General features: G+C 33.2%; 2 protein-coding genes and 1 pseudogene across 2 annotated transcripts; 2 read left to right on the top strand and 1 right to left on the bottom strand.

Moving 5' to 3' along the window:
• Positions 1-1,425: 1,425 nt before the first annotated feature.
• LOC109129869 (replication factor A protein 1-like) lies at positions 1,426-2,106 on the top strand. The gene is made up of 3 exons (XM_019238851.1): positions 1,426-1,572; positions 1,660-1,924; positions 2,003-2,106. Exons 1-3 carry the CDS (start codon positions 1,426-1,428, stop codon positions 2,104-2,106), a joined length of 516 nt encoding a protein of 171 aa, XP_019094396.1.
• Positions 2,107-2,963: 857 nt separating this feature from the next.
• On the top strand, positions 2,964-9,501 carry LOC109126286 (uncharacterized). Its single transcript, XM_087489168.1, has 13 exons — positions 2,964-3,270; positions 3,357-3,569; positions 3,684-3,773; positions 3,879-4,064; positions 4,168-4,287; positions 4,371-4,640; positions 4,731-5,169; positions 5,263-6,209; positions 6,302-6,896; positions 6,986-7,638; positions 7,801-8,028; positions 8,164-8,823; positions 8,924-9,501. Exons 1-13 carry the CDS (start codon positions 2,964-2,966, stop codon positions 9,499-9,501), a joined length of 5,286 nt encoding a protein of 1,761 aa, XP_087345294.1.
• A 1,316-nt stretch (positions 9,502-10,817) lies between these two features.
• LOC147926270 (putative F-box protein At3g10790 pseudogene) lies at positions 10,818-12,126 on the bottom strand (annotated as a pseudogene).
• Between the last annotated feature and the right edge of the window lie 246 nt (positions 12,127-12,372).

Genomic DNA, 12,372 nt, shown 5'->3' with positions numbered 1-12,372 from the left:
TTTAACCAAGACATCACATTGTATTTATAAATTCTCTTTCTCACTTACTTTACTTCAATACTCTAGATAACATTTCTACACCAAAGCCTTATTTTATCAATCTTAGTGATCAACAGATCCAAAATCTCTTGGTAGAAACAAAATAAGTGGTTCATGAGAATTTTGTGGGTGACTAGTTGATTTTTATCCTAAAAATATATCACCAGTCCAATGCTGATCTCACCTTTAAATTTCTTGTTTATCTAAACCTATTTATCATTATCTTATAACAAATTCTTTCTGGCACCGTTTAAAATTAAAGGACACAAGCACGCGAATTTACTAGCTGGCGCCTTTTTGGTAGATTAGATTTGATTATTAAACTTTTCAATGGTTAAAATGTAGATTTTCAAATGTAGAAATTATGCTTGGGCATATGGGTAATCTGTTCAGATTCGGGTAAATGGGTTTAGAAAAATAGAATTTTTGGGTAATTTGAGAGTTTCAGTTTGAGTTCAATTTGGGTACTATCGGGTTCAGGTCGATTTGGGTTACAAATTTTAGAACCCGATTACTACCTAAGCTACCAGGTATCTGAAAAAAATCTCTAAAAATTAGTTAAATTTAAATAATTTTCACTAAATTTTGATATATGTAACAAATATTTTTTTAGATATTTAAATTATTTTAGGTATTTTAGGTAGAAAAGTAATTGATATATTTAAAATCTATACTATTAAAGCAGAAGTACTCTCTAGAGTAAAAATGGACCATGACTTGGTTTTGGTAGGTTTTTCATTAAAAATGATTAGAGAATCACAAAATTTAATCTAATTAACCTATAGTTTCGATTTTGACAAATGACGAAAATGCCCTCGGTCGATTACTTTAAAAAAAACGGGTCGGGACGCGGATCCTTAAAAAAACCGACAATAGAAGGAAAATAACCACCGGATCTGTTTGTGTTCGAGAATAATATTTTTCGGATCCAGTTTATTATTTAATTCAAGATTAGTTAATTAAGATCCCAAACAAACCCATTCGTTATAGGCAAACACTCTGATTTCATAAATTTTAATACCGAAGAATTTGAATATTTACTTAATTACCGAAACATATCATAACAAATATTAATTTAAAAGGAAATTTTTCTGATTCAGTTAAAATCTTATAAAACGAATATTCAAGTTACCATATTTTGTTTAATTCCTTGATTTCCGATGTTACAATTATGAACTAATCTTTTACGATCAAATTTTCAAAGGAATATTCGTTTATCAGTTGTAACGAATCAAGCAAGTAAATATATTTTGCGTATATTCCTGATATCAAATCTTAACTTATAAGTGATAACCTAAATCAATGAATTATAACTATAAATATATTGAGAACTTTCTATTGGATTATTATACTAAAATAACGATTTTTACTTCGTTACACAAAAAGATGGCTCTACCCCTATCTTACACTCCTTTGAAAGACCTAAAACCATACAAAAACGCTTGGCGTATTCAAGTCAAAATTCTCCACAGTTGGAAAATGAATACCGCTAAACTTGGTGAATCACTCGAACTAATTCTCGCTGACGAAACAGTATGTATTTTAAGTATAGATTTATTATTCTTTTGCTAATATATTAATGTGAATTCATTCTAAGAGTATTTTTTTTGTTTTATATAGGGTGACAAAATAGGAGCTTCTATCAGAAAGGATCATATCAAAAAGTTTGAATCTGAATTGAAGCCTGGATCTTGGAAAGTTATATCAACTTTTGGTTTGAATCTCTGTACATCCTACTTGCGTCCTTCTCTTATTAAGTATAAGATTAGTACCAGATATGGTACCACAATTATTCCTTCTGAAAATGTATCTGATGATCATTACCTATCATTCACATCGTTTGATAGTATACTTGCTGGAAATCTTGACAAAAATCTCCTGCTAGGTAATTTCATAATACATATATTTTGTTACTAATTTACAAAGATGATTTTATTAATAGTTGTATTATTTATATTTACAGACGTTATTGGTCAAGTAGTCAGTTCTGGAGGTTTAGAAGAAATCACAAGTCGTAACAACATTACCAGGAAGAAAATTGAGTTTGAGATAAGAGACACTGAGTAATATTATAAATCTAAATATATATTTTTAGATTTTTTTTGTTCATAACAAAAATAATATATATATTTTCATGCTTATACATTATACTAATTTAATTGATTATACTTGCTTATACATTTCTCGATTTTAGACTTTATTCAACTATATTCTATGATCAAATTTAATTGAACATAGAAACAATGATAGGAAAACCATGCATTGTCAATCGCACTGGCTCATCCAGGATCTTCATAAAACCAAACTTTGCTGGCTTAGAAAATCACAAAACAAAGTAAGTTTTATTAATAAATATTTATAATTTCTTCTTAATATGTTGTGCTCAAAGATATGTTGTTCATATATCCAGCTCTGAATTTGCGGCGTCGTATTATATAAGGAACCTGATGGGACAGAATGATGAAGCCAATCGAACATTTGCATAAGGAGATCAAGGATAAAGTAGTTTCTTATAATTGAAATATATGCATCTTCCTTTTTATGTATTAACTTTTGTATTATGTTCTTTACTTTGGTTGTACTCAGTATTTTACTTCTGTTTAGATAATTAACTTTGGCATGTTTTTATAGTCCACTTATTCAATTTCAATCGTCGAAACATCTAACTGTATAAGGAAATGCATATATGCATTATACTTATTACTTTCCACTATTGATTATAAAATCTACTAATTAACCAAATTATAGGGGAATTATATCAAAGAAACTAAATTAGGAATAAATATCTTTTTAATTACTATTGTAATTAAACGCAATCACAACAACTAACAAAATTATCTTTCTTCCTCTCATTCTCTACTTTTGGGCTGATTATAGTTTCAACTATCCGCAGTTTCTCTAAACATACTGTTAAATCAGTGACTATGAAACGCAGGAAAGATGAATGTGAGAACAAAACTCCTAAATCTCCACAATTTCCAAACTTAGAGAAGAAATTTCGGATAACTCCATCTTCTGAAAAGGAGAATCCACCACAACCATTTATTGGATCTAAAAATACAGTCCCTATTAAATCTGCATTTCGTGCAGTGTTGAAGGATATTACAAATACCACTGAAAATAATAAAAGTGTTAGCAAATCTACACAACAGCCACAGAGAAGGTCAGCACATGAAAAAAATGGGACAAAAATTCCTTTAACATCATCCACTTCAAGAAAAGAACTCCATGGTATGTAACTCTTTACTATATATAATATAGATTGTACATAATAATCTAATAACATAAATTCAAATCATTTTTTTATTGTTTGTCAGGTCCTGTTCATCCATCTCCTAAAAATATTGGATCTAATAATATAGTCCCTATCAGTTCTGTATACGTTCGTCTGTTTAAGGATTTAACAAAAAAAGGTTACAGTAATACAAGTGTTACTTTTCCTTTAGACCGATCACAAAGGATGTTACCATATGAAAATGATATCAGAATCAATAAACTAACACCATCGGCTTCAAGAAAAATCCTCCAAGGTATGTACCTCTTAATTATAGATTAGAGATAATTATTTAACTCCATTAATCCATATTATTTCTTATGTTTCTAAGGTTCTGGATATGCACCTCCTACCAATATTTTTTTTGTAGATACCCCGTGCACACCTAATGTATGCATTTCTCCAATCCGGCGTTTGTCGTCTCTTACGAATGAAGCAAGGATTAGTCCATATTCAAAAGGTTATATTTACGTATAATCATATAATATTTTTGTTATTCACTGAATACTTTATAATTTAGTTCTAATACACATTCTTATCCTATGCAAAATATATATATATACAGGAAATGGATCAAATTTCTCTGAAATCATTGACACTCCAAGCAGAGATTCTGTAAATACTAATCAAGCAGGCAATATGAATAAAGGAGTTACCTTGGATGTCTATACTCAAAATACAACTCATTCGTTGCTACCAAGTATCATAGATCCAAGCCACGACATCAGTAAAAAACAACAAACTAGATTCGGTAAACAATTTTTTTACAAATTATTTAGGGTGATTATAGTAATCTATTCTACCCAAAATCTTGAAAAAGAGTTTATTTTACTAACCCCTATTTTTAAAAGCAGGCAAAGTATGTGTTTCTTCAACTTATCCTTCTGAGGATAACAATACTATCAGTAAATTCAGAGATTTAGACAACACATCTGATCAAGAAGAGAACTCGGAACTTGAGGATTTTGAAAGTGGTATAGTACAGGATTGTCTCTACTATTTTTCACTCAATAGTTATTGAATTCATTATATATATCTAATTAATGTTGTATAACAGATGATTCAGAAGCTGAATATGAACAACAAGTCTTTGATTGTAGTAGTCAAGAAGATGAACCTCATGACCCATCTGATGCTATTGAGTCTGACTCTGATTCAGAGCCGATTACACAAACCATTGAAGATAAACATAAAGAGGCTAAATGTCGTTATGATTTCCTAAACCTTTTTGATGAGGCTATTCAAAAGGTGTTTGGTAAACCTAATTCAACTGTTAAGGACAATATCAATTTGAAGGAGAAACAGAAGACGAAAAACACAAAAGACGGTATAGTTATCAGAATTTTCTTTTTTTCTATATATATATCGGATACTGATTTTCAAACATAATTAATAAACTGTTTTTTTATAAATTCAGCTTATGAAGATGACGGTGATCCTGTCCACACATGTAAGGATTGTGGTGCTATTTTCTGGTATGGTGAAAGATTAAATCGGAGGAAGAATACAAAAACACCAATATACAGTGGATGCTGCATGCATGGACAAATTCAACTACCTACGTTTAAAGAATCTCCAGCTTTGCTTTTGTGGTTATTAACATCTGATGATGACTTAGCCAAACATTTCCGAGAAAATATCAGAGCTTATAACATGATATTCTCATTTACCTCTATAGGAGGTAAAGTTGATCGTTCAGTAAAGAAAGGTCGAGGTCCTTCTATGTTTGCTCTGCAAGGCGAAAATTATCATCTAATGGGTTCTTTGAAACCAAAACCTGGCGACTATCCAAAGTTTCAACAGTTATATATTGTTGATACTGAAAATGAAGTAGCAAACCGAATGAATATAATGAGGTAATTCTATATCCAAAATATTATTGGTAATATAGTTTTTCTTTTAATTAATTTACTGTATTTGATCCTTTCTAATACTAATTCTATTTTCAGTAAAGGTAAAGATGATGAGAATCCATCTGAAAAGAGAAAGTTCAAAAAGGAAATTGTTGAAAAACTGCAGAAGATGTTGAATGAAATAAATCCTTACGTACAGCATTTTCGTTATGCAAGAGATAGGTTTGCTTTGGAAAAAGAAAAAGCAAATTTCCATATGCGAATCGTCTCTACACGTGAGAAAGATAGCACCAAATATAATTTGCCTACTGCTTCTGAAGTTGCTGCATTGATACCTGGAGATTTCCATACCGAAATGAATAAGCGTGATATAGTGGTTGAAATGCAATCTGGTAAGTTGAAAAGGATTCATGAGTGTCATATATCTTATCTTGCTTTGCAATATCCTCTTTTATTTCCACTCGGTGAAGATGGATACACATTGGGTTTGAAAAAGAGGGTTAAAAAAGGATCAAAGAAGAAGAAGCGAAAGGATATAAGTATGAGGCAGTGGTACGCGTATAGGCTACACGAGAGGAAAGATGAGAAACATATATTATTCCGGTCTAAGCGTTTATTTCAGCAGTTCTTGGTTGATACGTATACTATGATTGAGTCTAATCGTCTCCGGTACCTAAAAAAAAACCAGAAGAAATTAAGGAGTTCAAACATAGAGGAGATTCAGCTCGCAGCGGATGAAGGAGAAGATGATCTCACAAATCGTGGTAACAGAGTTGTTATTCCACCTTCTTTCACCGGTGGACCAAGTTATATGAGGCAAAATTATTTGGATGCTATGGCTACATGTAAACATTTCGGTTTCCCAGACCTTTTTATAACCTTCACTTGCAATGCTAAGTGGCCAGAAATCACAAGATTCGTCAATCAGAGGAATTTGAAAGCTGATGATCGACCGGACATCATTTGCAGAATTTTTAAGCTGAAACTAGAGAAGTTTATGGATGATTTAACTAAGAAACATATATTGGGGAAAACAGTTTCAGGTAAATCTCTTCCACTAAAATCTTGAATTTTAAAATATTAAATCATTTTTAATTGAAAATGATTAAATTTATAAACATAATCTGTTTTGCAGCTATTTATCAGATTGAGTTTCAGAAAAGAGGTCTTCCTCATGCTCATATTATTGTTTGGATGGATAAAAAACATAAGTTCCCAACAGCCGATCATATTGACAAGATAATTTCTGCTGAAATTCCAGATAAAGATGAAGATCCAGAACTCTACGAAGTTGTCAAAGAATGTATGATTCATGGTCCCTGTGGAAGTGCGAATATGAACTCTCCGTGTATGGTTGGAGGAAAATGTTCAAAGTTCTATCCTAAGGAGTTTGTTGATACAACAAACTTAGACAGAGATGGATATCCAATTTATAGGAGGAGGGATGATGGTCGTTTTATAGAGAAGAATGGTTTCAAGTGCGACAATACATATGTCGTCCCATACAACAGAAAACTTTCTCTAAAGTACCGAGCTCACATTAACGTGGAATGGTGTAACCAAACTGGATCGGTCAAGTACTTATTTAAGTATGTGCACAAAGGTCAAGATCGTGTTACTGTATCTGTTGAGGCAGGTCAAGAAGAGGATGAAACAGAGTATACCTCCGACGGTGTCAATATTAACTCATCCAAAAAAAAGGATGATGTTCAAGATTTCTTTGACTGCAGGTTTATCTATCTAAAACATGTTTAAATAGTTCTATAAGATGATACCCCGTCAAATGAATTGAATGATATGAAATTTTTCCATTTTGCAGATATGTTTCCGCATGTGAAGCTTTCTGGAGGACGAATCAGTATCCTATACACTATAGAACAACACCTGTTGTCAAACTTACATTTCATGAGGAAGGAAAGCAACCTGTTTTCTACAAAGATGGCGACAAGCCAACTACCGTATTAAATCGCCCAACTCTTGATCACACGATGTTTACCGCTTGGTTTGAGTTGTGTCTAAGGGATGAGGAAGCAAGAAAGCTTACATATGAACAGATTCCAAATAAATACATCTATGATAAAAAGGAGAAAGAGTTTCGTCCGAGAGGTAGAACTGGTTTCTCTATTGGGCGAATCAATTATGTGCCACATAATTTAGAAGATTCATACCATCTTCGAATTCTCATAAACAGCAAAAAAGGTCCTACCAGTTTCAACGACATTAAAACTGTCAAAGGTGTTCTTTATAAAACCTATAAAGAGGCATGCTTCGCTCTAGGTTTGCTAGATGATGACAAAGAGTATATTGAAGGCATAAAGGAAGCTAATTTTTGGTGTTCATCAAAGTTTTGTCGTAGACTTTTTGTGATAATGCTTATATCTGAAAGTTTAACTTCTCCTAAAACTGTATGGGAAGAAACATGGAAAATCCTTTCAGAAGATATTGAGAGAAAAGAAAAACAGAGGAGACAACGTCCAGGTATATTTTTACTTCTATATCCACCAATAATTTGACTATATATTATTTATTAAATATATGATAGCTTATTTTCATTTCTCTAACCATATGAGTAAATATTGTTTTCGTTAGACTTTTGTTTGTCAGACACGGAAAAAAAGAAATTGCTACTAAGAGAGTTACAGAAGCTAATGAAAAGAAATGGATGTTCATTGCAAAAATACAAGCTTATGCCACACATATCTCTTGAAGATGTAACATTGCCTAATCAGTTGATACTGGATGAACTCAACTACAACCGTGAGGATTTAGCAAAGAAACATGATGGTTGGAAAAAGATGCTAACAGAAGAACAGAAGAAGATCTATGATGAGATAATGGAAGCTGTAATCAATGACAAAGGTGGTGTATTTTTTTTATATGGATTTGGAGGAACAGGGAAAACATTTTTGTGGAAAGTATTGTCTGCTGCAATAAGATCAAACGGTCATATTGTTCTCAATTCGGCATCTAGCGGTATTGCCTCTCTACTACTGGAAGGAGGAAGAACAGCTCACTCTAGGTTTGCCCTTCCTTTAAATCCAAATGAAACTTCTACTTGCAACATGTCAAGGAGCTCAGAACTTGGTGCGTTGGTTAAAGAAGCAAAGTTAATCATATGGGATGAAGCTCCAATGATGAGTAAATACTGCTTTGAGACATTAGACAGAAGCTTGAAAGATATTATGAGGAGTAAAGAAGACAAATTGTTCGGAGGAAAAGTTGTCCTTTTTGGAGGTGATTTCAGACAAACTCTTCCCGTTATTGTTGGCGCAGGAAGGGAAGCGATTTTCAATGCATCATTAAACTCTTCATACTTATGGAATCAGTGCAAAGTTTTAAGATTGACAAAGAATATGAGGTTGCTTCAAGACATTGGTAAACAAGAGGCCAGCGAGATAGAAGAGTTTTCTAAATGGATACTCGCAGTTGGAGAAGGAAAAATTAATGAGCCTAATGATGGTGTGTGTGAAATAGATATCCCACAAGAGTTACTTATTCCAGAGGGTTCCTCTCCGTTAGAGTCAATCATTGAAGCTGTTTACGGAAAGAACTTTGCCACTCAAAAAGATCCTAAATTTTTCCAAGAACGAGCTATTCTTTGCCCTACGAATGAAGATGTCAATTCTATCAATGATGTCATGTTATCAAGTCTAAACGGTTAGTTCATCTTTATTCGTCCTTTAGTTATTGTTAGTAATCATACACACTTAATTCATCATATTATTTTATTTAGATTTTTTTTTTCTTATTTTTACAGCTGAAGAAAGAATTTATCTAAGTTCTGATTCAATTGACCCTCAAGATAAACGTGCTCTGAAAAATAAAGTTTACTCACCAGATTTTCTAAATACCATTAAGGTTTCGGGTATACCTTATCATAGGCTTCGTTTGAAAATAGGTTGTCCGATTATGTTAATGAGAAATATTGATCCGCATGGTGGTTTAATGAATGGTACAAGACTGCAGATCACCCAAATGGCGGACCATGTTTTGCAAGCTCGGATTTTAACTGGTACGCGAGTTGGTAAGATAGTTCTCATCCCTAGGATGTTGATATCACCATCAGATACTAGGTTGCCTTTCAAAATGCGCCGAAGACAGTTCCCAGTGTCAGTTGCTTTTGCAATGACTATCAATAAGAGTCAAGGTCAATCTCTGGAAAATGTTGGTATATACTTGCCTAGACCCGTTTTCTCCCATGGTCAGTTATATGTAGCAATGTCAAGAGTTAAATCAAAGTCTGGATTGAAGATGTTGATAACAGATACTGAGGGAAAACCTCAAACAAAGACCACCAATGTTGTTTTTAAAGAAGTTTTCCAAAATCTTCACTAGGAAATGGAATGGTACTTACTCCCTAAATTCTAGGTATATTATAATTTCGTTTTATTAATATATATGTTACTAACTCTATATTTATTCTAATTTGCGCTACAGAGAAAATACAACACATGGTTGAATGGGTTAATGACGGAATATGGTACTTTCATGACTATATGAGTCATTTCTACTCTTACTATTATTTTTATTTTATTTTATTATTGTTTACTTTGGATATTAAACATTCATAAACACAAATTATTATTATTGTTTAGAATCTTAAAACACAAACCAACAAAACTATAGTCCGATATTGCTTTCTGCGTAATCCATTACGAACCTACTATCCGATATTGTCCAATATATACCCTCTAACATATCTACTATTCAATATACTCTTTGTCTGTCTGATTTTGTAAGCAGCTATATTATGCAAAGTATGAGATTATATAAAGCGACTGAATTAGTTTATTACCGATTACGTTTTTATTTTAACTTCGATAATAAGATAGATTACCTAACTCAGATAAGAAAAAGGTTAAAAAAATTTAATCCCGTGCTGTAGCACGGGTTATCCCCTAGTTTAATTATAATTCTGAATAATTGGATAATATCAATGCTAAATACTATTAATATTGTAGATATTTCTATACTTTTGGGTTTTATGGGTGCACGTTTGGGTAGCGGAGATTACCCTAACCCGAACCCTAACCCACAGGTTTAAAAATGTATAACCCAATAGAGTTATTTATGTATACCCGAACCGGTCTTTTCGGGTCGAGTTTCGGGTTAAATATTCAGGTACGGTTTTTTTGTCCAACCCTAGTAGAAATGACTTCAAATAAGTCTAATAAAAATTTTAGATTCTTAGTTTAATAGTTTGAATTATGAGCTAAAGCGACATAAATTTTAGTTTTACGAAACAAAAAAAAAAGTCTCAAAGATTTGATTCAATTAACTTTCCAAAATGGTCAAAATGTAGATTTACAAACGTAGAATTGATTTCAAACAATTGGTTAAATTAAAACATAACGTAAAGTTACATAAAATCTCCGAGCACGAATGTGTGTGATGGTCTAGTCAAACATAATATTAATTAAACAATATTTAAAACAATTATTAAGGTAATTTTGCTCTTACGCAATAGATTTATAAGATGGGTGATAAAAATACATATAGCCAACAACACTAAACTCATCATTCTCCCCAAAATAAATCAAAATAAAAAACCGAAGCCTCCACATAAAATCATAAATTATTTTAAACAAGTCATAGACATTGCAATTGCATAAATTTAAAAGCATACATAACCATTGTTGATCATATTCCAATAAGGATTAGTCTTAAACAAACAATATCCGACAACTTAATTCAAAAACTTGAAAGAAAGAAGAAAAAAAGAAAGAGAAAGAGAGAGTTTAGTTCAGACAACAACACCAAAGAACTAGTCATCAACAGATGATTACCTTACAGACTTACAGTTCCAGAAACATAGAATTCTCAACATGATCCAGATAGACATGTATACGCGTCAAGTGAGTCCCAATTCCTTCGATCTGGATTTTTCTAGTTTTGCTTTCCTTGAGAACGTAACATAGTATAAAGAACGGGTTTGTGACAATGACTGGTGCCAATACAAGCTCGCCGGTGCCAAGTCTACCCCTTAACATGAAAAATTCAAACTGACCATATGAATCTGTGAAAGAAGGAATCACGATTGAAACATGTGACCAATGTGATTTGCTGGCACCTTCAAGAACCCACAATTCAAGTGTACCGGTGACTAACAGACTCGCCCTAGCTATCTTTTCGCTGTAGTGCGACAGATATTGGACATTCCCGTCTTTGGGTAACTCAATGACACTAAAATTTTCAGTCCTAACATCAAAGCTTATCAGAGCCTGAACAAGTTGGATCCAAGCTAGATAATACACAACCCCATTGCTGCATAGCCATTCAGTTCTAGGAGAAGTAAAATGGGGATGCTTACATTCGATCTTTCTCCATTTCTTCCTCCTAGCTCATAGAGTGAAAACTTGATGCTCCTGCGACACAACATCGCTTGTTGTACCATTACGTGACGCCGTCATGCACAACACTTTGTATTCATCATTAACAGGATCATATCCAAAGAAGTAGCTTATGCCTTTCCTCACAGTTTGGACTCTCGGCAAAGTAATAAATTGACAAGTAGTATGATTCCCAATCATCACTCTGTTATTATCATTTAGACAGCACAGCAAGCCGCGGACAGGTGGAGAAAATTCAAACAAGTAATCGTGATTCAGAGGGGGACAACTGACCGTTTGATGATCAGAGGATGGATCCTCCTGAGAGCAAGAGTAGAAGAGCTGCATCTCATTGTCTCTACAGTCGGTCAATGAGAAAAGGATATGTGGCTGAGCCAAAGATCGGTTCAGGTACAAGTTGGTGAAACGTTTGCTGCGGACTATCGATGACCAGGATTTAGAAATGCTGATGAACTTCGAGATGCATTTGCCCTTCAATTTCATGAGAATCTCCTCTTTCGTTTCTAGAGGAATCCTCTCCAACGGGTAGGTTTGGGACCTTGTCAAAGGTGGTGAAGTGTTACACCTCCTCTCTTTCGACCCAAGCTGGATCATGGCTGTTTTCAGCTCTGCTCACTCTTTTGGTTGTTTTTACTCCGAAGCCTAATATCTTTACAGAATTTGGAGATCTAGAGATAGACCTCTCACTTTTTTTTATGGTGGACAAGACCTTAGCACCAAATCGTATACACGGACGCATAGATGAATTTAGACCGATGATATCTATTAGATTCTCAGTATGCGTGGACGTATATAGACCGATAATTTGATTAGTTCTTAGTTTGAAAATATGACTCACATTAATTTTGGCTTTAAG

This window comes from Camelina sativa, chromosome 15 (genome assembly GCF_030686135.1).
Source record: "Camelina sativa cultivar CO46 ecotype springtype chromosome 15, ASM3068613v1".
Lineage (NCBI taxonomy): Eukaryota > Viridiplantae > Streptophyta > Magnoliopsida > Brassicales > Brassicaceae > Camelina > Camelina sativa.
This window is presented reverse-complemented; position numbering and strand designations above follow the sequence as displayed.